The sequence below is a fragment of the Abramis brama genome, assembly GCF_963993115.1.
Source record: "Abramis brama genome assembly, chromosome: 15".
NCBI lineage: Eukaryota > Metazoa > Chordata > Actinopteri > Cypriniformes > Leuciscidae > Abramis > Abramis brama.
The window spans coordinates 24,131,379-24,150,576 of record NC_139977.1 but is presented as its reverse complement, the minus strand read 5'-3'; the positions used below and the strand labels follow the sequence as shown (position 1 = coordinate 24,150,576).

General features: G+C 36.9%; 1 protein-coding gene across 2 annotated transcripts in view; it reads left to right on the top strand.

Annotated features, from left to right (window-relative positions):
* Positions 1-16,378, top strand: part of ptpra (protein tyrosine phosphatase receptor type A) — a 28,573-nt gene extending 12,195 nt beyond the window's left edge. The window contains exons 2-23 of one of the 2 annotated variants that reach the window (XM_084137054.1): positions 56-102; positions 305-392; positions 1,377-1,772; positions 1,895-1,906; positions 2,634-2,718; positions 2,950-3,023; positions 3,393-3,529; positions 4,313-4,403; positions 4,580-4,656; positions 5,786-5,822; positions 5,924-6,021; positions 6,223-6,342; positions 6,572-6,738; positions 7,197-7,332; positions 7,424-7,573; positions 7,715-7,808; positions 8,604-8,680; positions 10,253-10,387; positions 11,874-11,999; positions 12,091-12,242; positions 13,238-13,373; positions 13,806-15,546. In XM_084137054.1, the coding sequence (XP_083993180.1) occupies positions 82-102; positions 305-392; positions 1,377-1,772; positions 1,895-1,906; positions 2,634-2,718; positions 2,950-3,023; positions 3,393-3,529; positions 4,313-4,403; positions 4,580-4,656; positions 5,786-5,822; positions 5,924-6,021; positions 6,223-6,342; positions 6,572-6,738; positions 7,197-7,332; positions 7,424-7,573; positions 7,715-7,808; positions 8,604-8,680; positions 10,253-10,387; positions 11,874-11,999; positions 12,091-12,242; positions 13,238-13,373; positions 13,806-13,880 (2,484 nt within the window). In that variant the 5' untranslated portion in view covers positions 56-81 and the 3' untranslated portion in view covers positions 13,881-15,546. Of the gene's footprint in view, positions 1-55; positions 103-304; positions 393-1,376; positions 1,773-1,894; positions 1,907-2,633; positions 2,719-2,949; positions 3,024-3,392; positions 3,530-4,312; positions 4,404-4,579; positions 4,657-5,785; positions 5,823-5,923; positions 6,022-6,222; positions 6,343-6,571; positions 6,739-7,196; positions 7,333-7,423; positions 7,574-7,714; positions 7,809-8,603; positions 8,681-10,252; positions 10,388-11,873; positions 12,000-12,090; positions 12,243-13,237; positions 13,374-13,805 lie in introns of both variants that reach the window. The other variant, XM_084137055.1, reaches the window with a different exon arrangement.
* The last annotated feature ends 2,820 nt before the right edge of the window (positions 16,379-19,198 follow it).

Sequence of the window (19,198 nt, the reverse complement as noted above, 5' to 3'; positions counted from 1 at the left end):
TGTAGTAGTTGCTGAGTTTAACAATGAATTCTCCATTTCTTTCTGTCATCTACAGGGGATCATTGTGCGAATGAGTGAGTGATGCAGGTTTCGTTTCTTCAGGTAAGTCTCTTCACTTCACCTCCATCAGAACAGCCCGTACCAAACTTTAAGAATTAATTTGATTCTTGACAAGCGCAACAATCCCCATGCGGACGAAAACGTCTCTATAGTGCCGTTAACGTGTGACTTTGTGAAGTTGTGCTCATTTATTAGACTGAAACATGTCATAGATTGATTTTGGCTTGTGTGTATTCTGTTTCAGGGCAGTATGGGTGTGTATCCCCTGCTCCTGCTACTCCATGTGGCCTTTGTGGCCCTCAGCACGGCCCAGACAATCCATGTCTCTTCAGGTAAGGCACTTTTATGGCACACAAAAGCTTTGAATATCGCAGTCGCATTTCCTCCATTAGATAAACAAACTAGTTATCCTTTGAAGGCCTCGCTATTTTTTTGGTGATGATGCATTTCCTGCAGAGTTGCTTTTACCCAAGATTGATCTTGGCTTGTGAGTTAAAACTTCCTGTAAGTTATTATGTAATCTTAATAAATTGATTTAATCTGGAATATTCATATCAGTTATTGAAATAGGACATTAAATACAAGTCTACTTTAAAGTATGTGAAGTTGAACTTTTGTAATCCATCAACAAAAACCAATAAAAAATTTGAGGCCCAGAAAATTACTCAGGAATTGCCTGGAGGATAGAGTATTTTCACACACACCTAATTTTGTTTTGTGAGATACTCGATGTTCAGAGTTAACGTTGAGATCCCAAACTTCAGTTGAACATAGAGTTTTGGGGTCGGTAAGATTTTGAAAATGTTTTTGAAAGAAGTTCATTATGCTCACCAAGACGGCATTTATTTGATAAAAAATACAGTAATATTGTGAATTATTATTACTGTTTAAAACAGAATGTTGTTTTGCTTATTTTTTGTTGAAACCATGATATATTACTTTTATTTTCAGTATTCTTTGATTTAATATAACTTTTCTTTTGTAACATTATGAATGTCTTTACTGTCACTTTTGGTCAATTTAATGCATTCTTACCGAATAAAAGTATGAACTTCTTTAAAATAAAATCTTACTAACTTCAAACCTTTGAATGGAAATGTACAATTTAGCATTAATGGTCTATGAAAGTTTTTATATATGTATGTATGTATGTATGTATGTATGTATATATATATATATATATATATATATATATATATATATATATATATATATATATACATATACACATATACACATATATACGTATATATATGTATGTAATATATATATATTATTTCATCTGTTTTTAAAGCTTTAAAATCTCTCTTTCTCAGGAGCAGTCTTGACCACCAAACCTACAGACCCTCCTCCCACGTCACCCTTCATCGCAGTCACCCAGGCGCCCCCATCAGCCACCCCATCTATGACGCCCCCCCCTGAACCTGTTGAAACAACAGTATTAAAAGACTCTGAGGGCATGGTGACGCCGGAGATTCCCATAGCCCCTCCTGTCGCCCCCCCTCCAACTGTGCTCGTCCCCACCGAAACACCACCTGCCCCATCAACCCCATCTGCCGCGTCCCCATCCCTCACCTCCATCAAGACTACGGTTTTGTCTACATCAGAGATCCCTACACCTGATCTGACATCCACTCAGTCCTCTTCAAGTCCCAAAACAAACACTTCATTTACCCCTGCGGATGCCACCACAACTGGCGGCGACCTTCCAGGTACCATTTCGAAGAAAACTGATTTGTTCTTATTCCAACTATTTGTAAAGAACTGCATTTGCTCTTTTCAGTTATTTAGCCATTATCTAATCTATTTCTGTTGTTTTTCTTATGTAATGAAGATAATGGGCAAGGTAAGTTCCATTTTATTTGTCACTTTGCTTGCATAACGAAGCCTTTTCTATAGTTTATTAGTAACCATTTATTACACAACCTGTCAGGAGTTGCTTATACACTACCAGTCAATAGTTTGGACACAATCGACAAGTGGTCAACCGAAATGGGTTTTTAAATAGCTATTGTCCAAATCTTAAGGAGCAGAGTGGCCGATGGTCAGTATAAATCAAATATATTGTCTATGACATCACACAATTAAATTTTAAATAAAATATGAACAATATTTCTGCGTTTTTTTTTTTTTTTTTTTTTTTTTTTTAAATATAAAAATAAAGAAAACAAAAACAAAATCTTACTGACCCCAAAATTTTGAATGGTCGTATATTAGTATAATTACTAATATGTACTAAGTTTTGAAGGTATAGTTCACCCAAAAATGAAAATTCTGTCATCATTAACTCACCTTTAAGTTGTTCCAAACCTGAATGAATTTCTTTCTTCTGCTGAACTGTAGCCATTGACTTAGCCACATAGTATTTTCTTCCATACTATGGAAGTCGATGGCTACCGTCAAATGTTTGGTTACTCACATTCTTCCAAATATCGTCTTCTGTGTAAAAACATACAGGTTTGGAACAACTTGAGGGTGAGTAAATGATGACAGAAATTGGGTGGCTAATGTTTAAAAAAAAAAAAAGATTTGCAACTGCAATTCAATTGCTCTTTTTTGTCCTCTAAACTCAGATGACATGGCGATCATAGCAGTGATGGTTGCCCTGTCCTCTCTGCTGGTCATTGTCTTTATCATCATCGTCCTGTACATGCTCAGGTAAGTCCCGGTATTCAGAAAAAGTGCTCATAGCATAGATTCCAGCTAAAAAAAACAACATAAAGACAAAGTTACAAGCAGTTAGAGCATAGAAGATAATAGAACAGATGAGAAAAAGTGTTCAGAAAGCTCCATTCATTAGGAAACCCACAATGTCAGCAGGGGGCCATGGGGCTGAATGTCCAGTTACCATGGTAATGATTGGCTTTTTGTTTCGCTCCGTTGTGGCAGGTTTAAGAAGTACAAGCAGGCAGGGAGCCACTCCAATTCCTTCCGCCTGACCAATGGCAGAGCTGACGACACAGGTAGGAATAAGAGTGTGTGTGTGTTTCTGTGACTGTTCTTGGGAATGTTTGTCCTTTAAAGCAGCAAATATATTAAGGTTAACAGTAAAGTACATTGTTTGGTTTATAAGTTGGATGCACTACTCGTGTAATCTTTTAAAATCTTGATTTAGTGATTTGATTGAAACATATTTGACCTTGAATTGTACTGTGTTGCCCCCTATTGGTTGTCCTGTACACAACATGGATAAAGGACAAACTGCAAGTCATTCTTAAAATATTTTATTGGGAAAAAAACCCTCTTTTCTTTTTTTGTGGTTAACACATATATTTATGTTTCTTTCTCCTCCCCATGTTGCTTTCCTGCTCCTTACACTTCCTTTCTCACAGAACTTCAGAGTGTGCCACTATTGGCTCGTTCTCCTAGCACCAACAGGAAGTACCCGCCCCTTCTTGTCGACAAGCTTGAGGAGGAGATGAATCGCAGAATGGCCGATGACAATAAACTCTTCCGGGAAGAGTTCAACGTAGGTGCACAAACACACACACACACACACACACCTCTGATTCAGTAATTGACCTGATTGGACATTTCACCATCTTTGGAATGACCAAAAAAATATGAGTTTCCTAGTTAAAAATTAGACATGAACTATTTACCACTGGAAAGCTTGGGATCATTTTGAAAAATGGTTGTCATGAATGGGACACCAAATAGCATTTTGGCTTTAATAAGATTTTCCCAATACATAGACAAGAATAAACCTGGTATCCTCCATTATTCCTGTTCTTTCCGAATGTGACGATCTTGTAATCACGACTTCAGAAGTGGGCAGTAGGAAATTTCTGATAACACATGAAGGCAGCATTAAATGCATCAAATTTCCCAAAAAGAGTGCACTTTAGGCAGATACATTTGTGCCGTTGGTGTATGATGATGAAGATGAACTTTTATTGTCTGACTATATCTGAATTTTTTCTTGCATAACGTTATGTTCATCCACAAATATTACCCATAAATCCTCAGACCCTTATAATGTTTATTCACAGATATTACCAACATAAAACACAAGACCTTTACAATCACATAGGATAAAGTACAAAATTCCATATTAGTATACACACACACACTCACAATTCCAGTTAGTGTAGATTTGATATTTTATGTACCATATTCAGTTCCAATACAGCTTGAAGCACAAAAGAGTGCTTTAATCTAACTTGATTATATTCCTGTACCGCTGTTTAGATGGTCCCTGTCAATGCTTTCGCCCTACTTGAACTGTGTGATTGGTTTCTTTTTTCTGCAGGCATTGCCTGTATGTCCCATTCAAGCCTCATGTGATGCTGCCTCGAAGGAGGAGAATAAAGAGAAGAACAGATATGTCAACATCCTGCCCTGTAAGGCTTTCCCACAACTTATCTCTAAACCAGAGCTGATAATAAAGCATGCTTTTACCAGAACTGCAAGGCCCTACAAAGGAGTTCCTTATGTGAAAATGGCTGTACTAAATGAAACATTAATGCTATGAGCCTTATAATCTCCTTTCTTAATTTGTTTCTAATTTTTATCTCAGATGATCATTCTAGGGTGCATTTGACCTCTCTGGAGGGTGTTCCTGACTCAGACTACATCAACGCTTCCTACATAAATGTAAGACCACAAGCGCTAACCTAGTCATGAGAAGGAGTGCACTGTTACTTAAATTTTAGCCGACTAGTGTTTTCATGTTACTGCAGATTTTTAAACTTTTTGTCTATTTTTTGTCTACTTTTTTAATACTATTTTGTCTAATAAATAAATAAAATCCCTAAAACATAAAATCATTTGTTTTAAATGCTACAAGTAAATTTAGGCAATTTTATTATAATATTATTTATATAGTATTATAGTATTTATTTATATTTTTAATTATATTTTCATTTCAATTTTAGTTTTTAGTTGCTTATTACAATGTCATTTTTATCCGTTTTTGTTTTTTTATTTGTTTAGCTTCAATTTATTTTAATTTCAGTCTTAGTTTTAGTAATTTTAGAACTTAAACTTATTTCATTTAGTTGCTAAGGCATACATTTTTTATCTTATTATCTTATCTTATTTTATTCTAATCCTAGGGATGCACAATATATCAGCCACCATATCTGTATCGGCCGATATATGTTAATTTTTTATTCATGTTTTTTTTTTTTTTATATAAAATTAGGCATATATATATATAAAAGCTAATAAATAATGGATTGTTTCCTTCAGCTGAGACACTTCAGATGCACACTGTTCGCTATGATGTTTTGAATTGCTTGAAATATGATTGGAATCACTTAAAAAAAGGAAAATACAGTTAAGTGCAACATGTCCAGCGCTGGTCTGTCATTTAGGCTACATAAAATTATAATGAAAACATAATTGTTTGCTTGGGACAAGGCAAGATTTATCTTTTATCAACTTTCAAATAAAGAATTGGTATCATCCAAAATGTTTATATCAGTGCATCCATAACTAATTCCAATTTCTGAAAACCATTTAACTCATTTTAGTTTTGGTTAACAATAACAGCACTGAATTTAGGCATCACAACATAATAATGTACATTATGAAAAATGGATTTTCATTTTGAGATTTGCTGAAGATTACAATTAGCACTATTTTTAAGTCATTAGTGTTTTTAAAGATTAAAAGAGAGTTGGATGAAAGGTAATCTAAATGTAAAAATATGGGAAATGAGCATGCATGTGTAAATCCTTAATAATAATCCTTTTTTCCACACTTTTTTTTTTTTCTTCAGGGATACCAGGAGAAAAACAAATTCATAGCTGCACAAGGTAAAAAAAAAAAAAAGGTTTTAGTCTCTTTCATAAATATCCAAAAGCTTTACATAGCTTTTTGATTAATGATTATAAAAAAATAAACTTTCTTATTGCAGGACCAAAAGAGGAAACGGTCAATGACTTCTGGAGGATGATCTGGGAACAGAACACTGCCACCATCGTCATGGTAACCAATCTGAAAGAGAGGAAAGAGGTAAATGCCGCAAGAAATCTATTAGATGTAATCTAGTGTCAAAGAGGAGTAAGCTGATCTTTGATTTTACAGCCTCAGCTCTTATCGCGGTCTCACATAATGGATTTAGAGTGCAACTTTGAGGAAGATGGCCATTAATAAAGATGTATGATCACCGCAGTGATGATGATGATTATGATATACTGTGATTCATATCCGCAGTGTAAATGTGCTCAGTACTGGCCAGACCAGGGATGCTGGACCTACGGAAATATCCGCGTGTCAGTGGAGGACATGATGATTCTGGTTGACTATACTATCCGCAAGTTCTGCATTCAGCAGGTAGGACCACAAGGGTTACAAACATAACCTATATATTGGACAGGCTGATTACTTAAATTAATGGAACTGGCTAATTAAGCCAATTAAAAGAAGTGCTAGTTCCCAAAATATACCAACAGTCTTAACAGCTGTTAATGTGAGTTTTTGGTGATTCTTCAATTAGTGCCAGTTTTGATTTTTTTTTTTTTTTGGTGAATGATGAGATTGAAAAACTTTTTTGTGTGTTAAGGTGGGTGATGTGTCTGGTAAGAAGCCCCAGAGGCTGGTCACACAGTTTCACTTCACCAGCTGGCCTGATTTCGGGGTTCCTTTCACTCCCATTGGCATGCTGAAGTTCCTAAAAAAGGTCAAGAACTGCAACCCACAGTATGCTGGACCCATAGTGGTTCACTGCAGGTAAGGAGCTTCATTATCTTAAAAGCTTAAGGTCAGTAAGATATTTTTTAAAAGAATTTAATAGTTCTATTCTGCAAGGACATTATAAATTGATAATAATGAGAAATGATTCTTGAGCAGGAAATCAACCTATTAAAAGGATCATGTGACACTGAAGACTGGAGTAATGATGCTGAAAATTCAGCTTTGGCATCACAGGAGTAAATTACATTTTAAAATATATTAAAATAGAAAACGGTTATTTTAAATTGTAATAATATTTCACAATATTACTCTATTTTTTATCAAATAAATGTAGCCTTGGTGAGCATAAGAGACTTCTTTCAAAAACATTTTAAAATCTTACTGACCCCAAATTTCTAACAGTAATGTATGTGAGCTGGGGTTTTTTTGTGCGTGTTTTTGTTGTTGAAGGTATTATGTCCATTCATTAACTGATTCTCAATTGTTCATCTCAGTGCGGGTGTGGGCAGAACGGGGACCTTCATTGTGATAGACGCTATGCTGGACATGATGGGTGCAGAAAGAAAGGTCGACGTCTTCGGGTTTGTCACACGGATCAGAGCCCAGCGCTGTCAGATGGTCCAGACTGATGTGAGCTCATAAAAAAAAAAAAACTCCCAATAAAGTTACCTCAAAAAATGTATCAAGAAACTAATCTCCCACCCTCTTCTTCTCCCTTCAGATGCAGTACGTGTTTATATTCCAAGCTTTGCTAGAGCACTACCTGTACGGGGACACAGAGTTAGAGGTGACGTCTCTGGAGTCTCACCTGTCTAAACTCTACGCTCCTTTACCTGGAGCTGGCTGTGGAGGCCTGGAGGCGGAGTTTAAGGTGGCACAAACTGTTTTTTTCTGTATTTATTTATTTATTGTGTTCTGCATGTTTAGGAAAACATATTGTTCTGGTACCATTTTGAAATGTTTTCTTATTTTGTGTTTTATTTATTATTATATCTCTCCTTCTCTCTTTTAGAAGCTTACCTCCATTAAAATCCAGAATGACAAGATGAGAACAGGGAACCTTCCTGCCAACATGAAGAAAAATCGTGTTTTGCAAATCATTCCATGTGAGTTGTGTATCCATGTTTAATAACCAGACTGTGATTTGGGAGAATAACTTCGAAAATACACTACCGTTCATAAGTTAATTCATAAATGAATACTTTAATGCAGCAAGGATGCATTAAAATCAAAAGTGACAGTTAAGACATTTTATAATGTTAAAAAAAGATTTATATTTTATAAATTCTGTTCTTTTGAACTTTCTATTTATCAAAGAACCATGAAAAAGGTATCACCTCTTCCACAAAAATATTAAGCTGCACAGCTGTTTTCAACATTGATAATAAATCAGAATTGTTTCTTGAACAGCAAATCCGCATATTAGAAAGTATCATGTGACACTGAAGACTGAAGTAACGATGCTGAAAATTCAGCTTTGCATCACAGGAATAAATTACATTTTTAAATATATTAAAATAGAAAACAGTTATTTTAAATGGTAATAATATATATATTTTTTTTTTTACTGTATTTCTGATCAAATAAATGCAGCCTTGGTGAGCATAAGAGACTCATTTCAAAACATTAAAAAAGTATTACTGAGTCTGACCCTAAACATTTTAATGTTAGTGTAGTCTAGAGTATGCTCTCTGCTGGGAAAAAAACCCTCGGAGTTTCCTAGTTTATACTTCTCTATATTATACAATTATATCATACTTTATCTTTATACTTTTATCCTTTTACATGTTATACATTTGCCAGCTGCTTTTATCTAAAATGACTTGCAGTGAATTTGAGGTGTCCATTTATCAGTATGTGCATTCCTGTGTTTGTTTCTGAACCTTTGCTGTTTCTTCTAGATGAGTTTAACAGAGTGATCATCCCTGTAAAACGAGGGGAGGAGAACACAGACTACATCAACGCTTCTTTTATAGATGTGAGTAAAACCCGTCTGACTTCAGCCAGCATTTACTCCCAACTAACCAAAATACCGCTCAGTGAACCCTGGAGGTAATGCTACAATATTCTACGCTCTATTGAGAGACCACACAGCCTGCTTTTTTTCTTTTTGGGTGTGGTTTAGAAACATTTTTTAGTCATGAAGTTATTTGGATGCCCATACTGAGATAAGCAGCCTGGGAACGTGGCCATCGCTCTGTTCCAAGGCCTAGAGACTTATTATAAATAAATGTATTTTAACTCTACACTGAAAAGTATCCGTAATAAAAACTTTATTGAAATCTGAGTGTCCTGATTTGCTACCAGTGTAGACTTTTCCAAATCAATCACTTGTGCAGTCCCATGATGATTAGGAAGACAGCAGCCTAAAGGCCTCATTATACTTCTGCGTCGGACCTACGCCGGAGCCTATACGCCGTAGGCAACGTGTTGGTTTTAATTTACACTTCTGCGTCGTTGTCCGCATTGACGCGCACCTAGGGAGCATGTGAAACCCCGAGGGAGGGGTTCTGGCACACCAATCACAGCGCTTGCGTCCGCGTAGAATTGACGCGTTGTTACATTTTTGGAGAGGTGCACGTCAGGGTACGCCGTAGGGTACGCCGTAGGGTACGCGCGCTACACACAGCCTACGACGGCAGTTCGACGCAGAAGTATAAATAGGCCTTAAGTAGGCAGTAGGGAGCAAGACAATTCAGTATGTTTTGAGACAGACCTCAAGTGTCCGTGCCTCCATTGCAGATCTGCAGTGAGAGTGGGACAGCTTTGTTTTGGCTGAAAGCCCTTTCACTTCCTCTTTCTTTTGTTTGAATGAAACACTCGATCAAGGCAATCAACAGAGGAAAATATCACCAGGGCTGCTACATTGGAAACCCAAGTTGCATTGCAATCTGGAAGATAGCTATACTAATAAACAAAAGCCTGTTTTGTCATAAGTATTGTGCCTTCTTGCTATATGTGTCCTTGAATAAATTAATATTAATAAATCTGCTTGGTATCACCCAAAGAGTGCTGGAGATCTAAAATATGCAGTGGTGTGGTGTATGAATGCTTTTAATGTACTGTTAATACAGTAATCATATAAACAACTGTTCAAAAATGTGGGTCAGTAAGGTTTTTCTTTTTAAAATAATAAAATTAATACTTTTATTCAGCGAGAACACATTCAATTGATCAAGTTTTATACGATTTCTGTTTAATATTAATGCTGTTCTTTTGAACTAAAGAACTTTGAAATGTATCACGGTTTCCACAAAAACTAATGATTTCTGAAGGATCATGTGACTAATGTCTGTAATGGCTGATGAAAATTCAGCTTTTGCCATTACAGGAATAAATTAAATTGAAATATTAAATATTTCACAATGTTACTGTTTTGCTGTGTTATTTGATCAAATAAATTGTAGCCTTGGTGAGCATAATTCTTTAAAAACCTTTTCAAATGTTACGACCCCAAACTTTTGAACAGTAGTGTGTATCCATGATTAAGGAAAAATGGCCAATGTATACAAGTGCATGAAGTAGACATACTTTGTGTGTGTGAATGCAGGGTTATCGGCAAAAGGACTCGTACATGGCATGTCAGGGGCCCCTGCAGCACACCATCGAGGACTTCTGGAGAATGATCTGGGAGTGGAGGAGCTGCTCTATTGTTATGCTGACCGAGTTGGAGGAGAGAGGACAGGTAAGATCACCTGCTTCCTGACTTTCTGTTTGCAGAATCTGTGATCATGCTAGCTTTGTGTCTTTTTGCAGTTAAAGATCTGTGCCCGGTTGCATAAAGCACCTTAAAAGTGACACTTAAACCCTCTCCTAAGGGAATGATTTAAGGGTGTGTTGCATATAATCCCTTAAACTCCTGCAGGATTTTATCTCAGGGTACACACAGAACTACGTTTTTTAAGTTGCTGAGCGGCTTTGTCCCGGAGCGCGTATTGTTTTCAGAGAAACGTGGTCAACAAAAAAACGAAGCCTCGCTTTCTTTCCAGTTACGTGAATGCTTCACTTTGCATTGAATGTTTGAACCCAGACCACTACTCTACATGTTTATGGAAGTCCATTCACTAAAAAAATGGTATATATAAACCTATAGCCTATATTACATTATCATATATTCTGCCATATAAACAGTATAAAAACCTTAAAATAATTAGAGCACAATTTACTTGCCTCAAACAACACTGTTGGTATTATTATAATTAGTATTGTTATAATTATTGTTGTTGTTACATTTAATTTATCGACACACTTTAATATGTGAATTATTTTATCAGAAAACTAAACGCATTTAGCGTTATCAGGCTTTTATTTGTGCGTAATGGATTATGGCTGCTATAAATTTGACCTACCACAAGATGGCACTGTTTTCGACACTCGATGCTTTGAATCTTTTCCCGAAACAAACAGAGAAAAGCTTTAAAAAGTATTTAGAGGCTTAATTTCTCCATTCCTACCTTTTTGCAAATGTTTCAATTACGTATAGCTGTTTTAGAGAGCGTGTACTCATTTTGTGTCTGGTTTTAAACCTTAACTATCTGTAATGTAATTTTTTCGTGTGTTTAAACACGCCAATTAAACAGAACAAAACTAGCCAATCAGATTATTTTTCATTCATCCCCCACCCATGCATACACACTTTTGACTTTACACACACCTTTATTTTTTCCCATTCTCTCTTGCTTTCTCAGTATGATAGCGGTACGTTTTCACAGAAAACAACATAACATGAATAAGGAAAACAAAAAAGATAACCAAGTATGAAAGAGAAGGACCAGACGACACGTAAACTCAAAGGGATAGTTCAACCAAAAATGAAAATTTATTCATTTACTAACCCTCATGTCGTTCCAAACAAATAAGACTTTCGTTCATCTTTGGAACACAAATAAAGATGTTTTAAATATTCTCTCATCATTTCTGTCCATTCATTAAAAGACATAAAAGAAATCCATATGAGAAAAAGGTGCTTTTTGATGCGCAGAAGCCCTGAACACTTAAGGTCCTGCAACACTCTTAAGTTTAAGGGAAACCCAAGGGCAATCTTAAGGGAAAATTACACTTTAACCAGACATTGGGATAGTAACAGAAACATATTGCTAGAAAAAACATATTCCATCCCACCTGGTGGGGCATTAAAACTAAAACATCTCTTTTTTCCCCACTATCTGCAGGAGAAGTGTGCTCAGTATTGGTCTAGTGATGGTGTGATGGTTTGTGGGGACATGTCCATTGAGCTGAAGAGGGAGGAGGAAAGTGAAAGCTACACTGTCAGGGACCTTCTCGTCACCAATAACAGAGTGAGTTCACTTCAGAGGATCTCTTGGAACAAAAAATGATTTGTGATATACGTATGTGTTTTAATGTTTGCCGTTTTCTTTCTCTCCGCAGGAAAATAAGTCTCGCGCTGTGAGGCAGTTTCATTTCCACGGCTGGCCAGAGGTGGGCATCCCCTCCGACGGGAAGGGCATGATCAACATCATCGCCGCAGTTCAGAAACAGCAGCAGCAGTCTGGAAACCACCCAATCACTGTGCACTGCAGGTAAGCCACACTTCTCTTCTGGCCAATCAGAAGCATTACACTTTATTTTGTATTGCTTGTATTAATATACTTGTATATTAATATATAATCATATTGTAATACACTTTTGTCTTTGTGACAGTAGAATTCTTTTTTTCTTTTTTACATTTTCATATTTCTAGCAGTAGAAAGCGTAATATTGTGAAATATTAATACATTATATTTTTACTATTTAAATTAATTTCTATTTTAGTATATTTTTAAATGTAATTTATTCATGTGAAGGCAAAGCTGAATTTTCATCAGGCATTACTCGTGTGTCTCACATTGACTTCAAAAATCTAGTTATTATGCCTATTTTGGTGCTTAAGAAATTATCAATGTATCAATCATAATTCATTTTTGTCAGGATTCTTTGATGAATCGAAAGTTCAAAAGGAAATCTTTTGTAATATTATGTCTTTACTGACACATTTGATCAATTTAATGCAGCCTTGCTGAATAAAAGTATTAATTTCTTTCTTTCTTTCTTTCTTTCTTTCTTTCTTTCTAATGGTAATTATATTTAACTTGAAAAAACATCTGTGTGTGGCCCTCCAAAAGGGAACTCATAAAACACAAACAGGAAATAAGTTATTTAATGCATGATTTGTGGTTGTCACAGCAGTACGCTACTCGGCTTATTACATAAATAGTTATTCAACCTAACCATAATTTTTCTAGCTTGGATACAGGACCTTTTGGTTAGACATGAATGCCAACTTTAACAGGTCTCGCTGGTTTGGCAGCTCAAGTAAGGTTTAGTGGTTTTGTAATGCTGGAAGGCATCCATGGGCGCTTGGTATGACTTAACAAAAACCTGTCCAAAGCACTGGGTAATGATGAAACAGAGATGGAGAGACTGCTGTGTCCAGTGGGATTTCAGGGTCAGGCAATTAAGGAAAGGAAAGGAAAGTAAGAAAGGGACTCATTGATGTCCACAGAGCTGTGTGTAATTGATTTTTGTGTGTTAACAGTGCCGGCGCAGGGCGCACAGGGACATTCTGTGCTCTGAGCACGGTCCTGGAGCGGGTGAAGGCCGAGGGCATTCTGGACGTTTTTCAGACAGTGAAGAGTTTAAGACTACAGAGACCGCACATGGTGCAGACACTGGTGAGAAAACACACCGCTCACGCTGCAGGTGTTGACCTGCTGAATTTAACTGGAACAATAAAGTGCAGTTGAGCAATTTTTGTATGTATTTTTTTTGTCAGAGGCATAAAACTAGTGCTTCACTATTTGTAGAAACACTCAAATTCTGTTGTTTACTGTCACTTTTAGAATTTTTTATAATTATTATTTTTGTTTTAAATATTTTTTATTAAGATCGAGCAGAAGCCTCAGCCAACCGTTTGCGTCACCAATGGACGGCAAGCTGACTATTGGTCTAATATTACAGCACCTAATTAATATTCATGGTCTATGCTGATTTTTTTTTTTAGATCGTTCCTACACCCCTTTTTTTTTGTCTGGTTTTGCTTCTAATTTTTTAATCCAAACATCTCAAGTCCCTCTCAACTCATATTTCCCTGCTTTTCCCCACAGGAGCAGTATGAGTTCTGCTACAAAGTGGTCCAGGAATACATTGATGCCTTCTCTGACTACGCCAACTTTAAGTAAAGCCACGTCCACCTGCAGAAAATCGGACAGACTCTCCCAGTCATGCACTCACGTCCACACTTTCACGTAAACAGCTCAATGAGACGTACTGCCAGCGCAAAGCAAAAGGGAATCAAAAATCCTTTGGCCGGCAAGCACGAGAACACGTTGGCTGCCGAAGTTGGAAAGAAAAAAAAAAACAAAGAAAACACCATTAGAGATGCCTTCTTGAATATTTTGTAATATTGCTCTTGTTAATAAGGCCCTTACCCATTTCTCTCAGTGTAAATATGCTCTGTTTTTGTTTTGTTTGTCTGTTTTTGGTTTTAGAAGCCGTTTTGTTGCGGTTTTTAGAGTGACCTTAATATAGTTTACTGGTATATAAATGCATACATGAATATTTTAAGATGGCGCTATAGAGACAGACGCGAAAGAGCGGTAGCAAGATGAGGGTGCTTTTTTTTCACTGGGTGTTTTTACAAGAAAATTCCTTTTTTCTCTGCAGTTGAGTGACTGAAAGCGATTTGAATGGCAGCTCAATCCCACTTTGCTGTTGCTTGTAGCTACGTAACGCACAATGCGGCAAAATCGACCAATCGCGGAGCCAGTGTAAACGCATGCGTTCGCAGAAAATACTTCACTGTGCTTTTTGATTGGGTTCACTGGAGTGACGGATAACATTTTGAGTGTTTAACAGGAACCTTTTTGGGGGGCGTGTCTAAGGCATCCCTTAGAATTGTAAGATGTTTAGACTGTCAAGTGTGTCTTTGTGGTGTCAATTTTGTTAATTTTGCGTGCCAGACCCGACTTGTGTTCTGCCTTGTAGAGGAAGATAAAGGAAACTTAAAAAGACAGTTTTTAGTTTTTAGATCAGAGGAAATACAGCTTAACGGACTCTTCACATCATTTTTGTCCCTACTTTGCCTTGAAGTTTTATTCAATACCCCCCCCCATCCTATCCTCTTTTCTAAAAGCACCTTCTGTGTTTGCGATTGTAACCCAGGAAGTGATGCGTTTACTTGCCTGGATGTCTGTTGATTGGCCTTAACTGTACTTGACAATAAGGGTTTGTGATATACAGGCAGTTACTTTTCCTTCTTTCCCAAAGTTAAATGATCCCGCCAGGCCGCCTACTTGCAAGGTACTGGTGCAAATTTAATCCAGAAAGTTCTAGAAAAAATGACACATGATCACCTGATCATCTGTTCCTGCCCATGTAAAGGACTTCGGTCGTTGTGCAGAAGTCAATGAGCCCTTTCCTGCTCCACTGAGCCAGTTAGATCGATACACGTTGCTTTCAGTCCGTAGAGTAATTTTAACTTCTTGCAAAAAGAACAGGTAGATGGTATAAATAAGGTCAGTGTAGGATGATTGTCTTTTACATTTAGGTCATTTGAACTAGTTATGTGATTAAAGCTGAACGTGTAAAGCTGATTGTCAGTGGAAAGAAAGTTATTTTCCAGCGAATGTTTTATGTAGGTTAAGTCCTCGTTCCACACTTCCTTGTGTCAGGAAACATAAGTTATATGAAATGTATGTTTTAGCTCCTAAATGTATGTAAACCCAATGGGTGTCGCTCTAAATCACACGCCCATCAGTCATTCCATATTAACAGGGGTCTCGATGGAAACTGTTTTTCTGTTATTTCAGATCCACAATGTTACGGATTAAAGAATTATGGATCTCTAGTACAGCTTCTTACAGGCTTGATATTCCATGAAATGCTGATGGATTTGCTTGAATATTGTGTGAGTCGACTGTTGCGTTTTTGCTTAAAGTCACACTAACCTTTTCCACATGAGACACTGTGCCAATAGCAGCCTCTCAGGGGCAGGATCCTTCTTCAGAGGTGGGAAAGTGCCTCATCACGTTCCTGTAGCTTCAAGCATATTCCCGCCAGCTCTTTTGTAGCCCGTGTTCTCCCAGTCTCACAGACGGACATTGTGGCCCATATGGCGTATGATAATCTGTAATGGAAACCAAACTGTTACTGGTTGGTTGCTTTTCTGTGTTTTTGGTGTGTCAGATTTTCATGCATTTTTTTTTTTCTCCTGGAGGAAGCTCCAGACTTCAGGTTGAAATCCCTCAAAACTTAAGCTCTTAATGTATGGAGAGCAATCTAGATCTTCTGGTCGAGAAGGGAAGCCACGTGTCTGGAGGCTCACTTCATTCTCCTGTTGAATGTGACATTGAAACGGCCTGCTCAGATAAGAGAATGAAAGAATGAGGAGAACGACTGAAAAATAAAGGATTCTGCTCTCCAAAAACCCCATTTTGAGGATTTTATCTGAAACTTTTCTGTCTTCGATTGGATCAATTCTAAATTTTAAACCACAGCCTGTTTACGTTCCATGAATCCTAATACGTTCCCCTTTCTGATTTTTCTTTCCTCTTTATGCACCCCTCTGTACATAATGTAAGGTTATTTATAATTCATTCCTATCTGTTGCCTTTATTTTATTTTTATCTTTCTCACTTTTTTTTAAGATGCTTGTATATTAAACTGTACTGGGACCATTTTGAAATGTATTAGATGTTTTTTTCCCCCCGCTTTTAATTCGGTATTATTATTGTCTTACAAGCTTATTTTTTAATTTGCATATTTTTTTCTAGTGTTTTGTTAAATTTGAATATATATGTATATATAATTATATATATGATGCAAATTATATATAATTATATAATGCCAAACGGCCTTTCTAAACAAGATACTGTTCAAACCTAATAAAAGTGCTTGAGATTTTATCTGCTGTGTGTATCTCCAAAACTTTAGATATGTATAGTTGCCATTTCTGAATATCTACCATTCAAAAGTTTAAGGTCAGCGAGATTTAACAATAATATTGTTATTCAGGAAGGACACGTTAAATTGATCTAAAGTAAAAGCTTTTACATATTCACAAATTTTTTATAATTTCTCAAAAAAAAATTGCATTCTTTGATGAATTGAAAGTTATCACTGTTTACACTAATATATTAAGCAACACGACTGTTTTCAGCATCAATATTAAGAAGAATGTTTTTCAATCTTTGAATTGGTATATACAGACCCTTTCCAAAAAATTAGAATATCATGGAAAAGTTTATTTATTTCCATAATTCCATTCAAAACGTTAAACTTCCATAGATTATAGATTCAGGACCCACAACTTAAACGATTTCAAGTATTTAGTTGTTTATTTGTACATAATTTGGGCTTCCAGCTCATAAAACCCACGAAAACAGGATTTCAAAAAATTTGAATATTACATGAAATCACACAGTAATTACACAGTGATACCATGGTCATTGAACCAGGTTTTGGTTCTTTTGGCAGTGTGGGCAGATGCAAATCCTGCTGGAAAATGAAGGAAGCATGAAGTGCTCTGAAAATGTCCTGGTTGACTCTGGATTTAATAAAGCACAGTGGACCAAAGTCCTCTTTTCTGATGAGAGCAAATTTTGCATCTCATTTGGAAACCAAGGTCCCAGAGTCTGGAGGAAGAATGGAGAGGCACACAATCCAAGATGCTTGAAGTCCAGTGTGAAGTTTCCACAGTCTGTGTTGGTTTGGGGAGCCATGTCATCGGCTGGTGTTGGTCCACTGTGCTGTCCACTCAACGCAGCCGTCTACCAGGACATTTCCAGAGCACTTCATGCTTCCTTCAGCAGACAAGCTTTATGGAGATGCTGACTTCATTTTCCAGCAGGATTTGCACCTGCCCACACTGCCAAAAGAACCAAAACCTGGTTCAATGACCATGGTATCACTGTGTAATTACTATGTGATTTCATGTAATATTCTAATTTTTTGAAATCCTGTTTTCGTGGGTTTTATGAGCTGGAAGCCCAAATTATGTACAAATAAACAACTAAATACTTGAAATCGTTTAAGTTGTGGGCCCTGAATCTATAATCTATGGAAGTTTAACGTTTTGAATGGAATTATGGAAATAAACTTTTCCATGATATTCTATTTTTTTGGAAAGGGTCTGTATGTATCTCTTATAAACTGCATTTGTAATATCTTGAATCTCTGAGCATGGAAAGACATTTTTGATCCCTGAGGGGTAAATTCAGGGAGTGAGTCACGTCACCTTGTGTCACCTTGTCTTCCATCCTTCCTGACCCTTAAGACCTGGTGTCAAACCTGGGATGTGGATGGATTATCCGAGCAGACCCCTGTGCGTGTTTAAACATTGTTTGACAGGAACTCAATCAGAACTTGAAACTCTGATGAGTCAGTCGTACGGCGTCCGTCACATTCTCTGCTCTGATCACCTCGAGGGAGACCTCCTCTGTAATTAACACAGCGGTCTGGCTGGAGTGTTTGCACAGTGTTTTTCCCTCTGGGCCAGTGTAGGGTCGGGGTCACAAACGACGGATGTGAGGTCACGGTGGCCACTTTTTACAGCTTAGAGGAAATTAGCTAGACATTGACTCGTTTAATGAAACATGCTCATCATCCAGAATGTTTGACGTCGGGGTCACCACTTTGTAAGCCCGTCTAAATCGGTCCAACGCCGGTTTCTGATAGAACGAGTGAAGGTCTCTGCGCGTTACTGTCTTTCCTTTCACGCAACACAACAAGATTAAATACATTTTCTCATATGTATTACCTTGTTATTTCATCTGACTTCATAAATGAAAAAGGTTTTAATGATATCTGTGCATCATTAAATGTAAGCGAATGTTTAAGTTTAAACTCTTTAAGTATATTTTACCCGTTCATATTAGGAAACTATGTCGCTCAGAGGTCCTCACGTCTTCTGTTTAACACGGGTCTCACGATCACAAACTCGTCAGTTTTCGGTCACTAAACAGAGGCAATTGGCTATATATATATCTGAGTTGGTCGCAATCACGCTTACACAATCAAAGATACTTTGGTATAGCCCCCATGGTTTTTGTATACACTTGAATTTAAAGTAGCCTAACGTTTACTTCAGTAGAGGTATGGCCACTACTACAGATATAAGTCGACCAACATTACTTCTCTTATAGCCTAATAGCTTTGGATTGGCCATGCTGTGGTTTCCCATGTACACTTATCTAAAGTAACATTAAATTAAAACAGAGGTAAGACACACCCAGATTTAGGTTGGTCAAGCAGCACGTTTGCTGCCCTAAATGGAAATTCACTTCTTGTCTTTGCGAACCAAGTAGGCCTACACTTGAATCGGTGCCAAATATTAGTTGTCACTAATCTGATGCAGACTTGCGGTAACATACGAATCCGTTTAATCTTGAGAAACAATTTCAAGTCAGTCAGAATAAAATCAAATGTTTTCAATTTATTGACCAGGTAATAAAACAATAATTCAAAATCCAATTCATAGAATAAAATCATCGTTCAATCA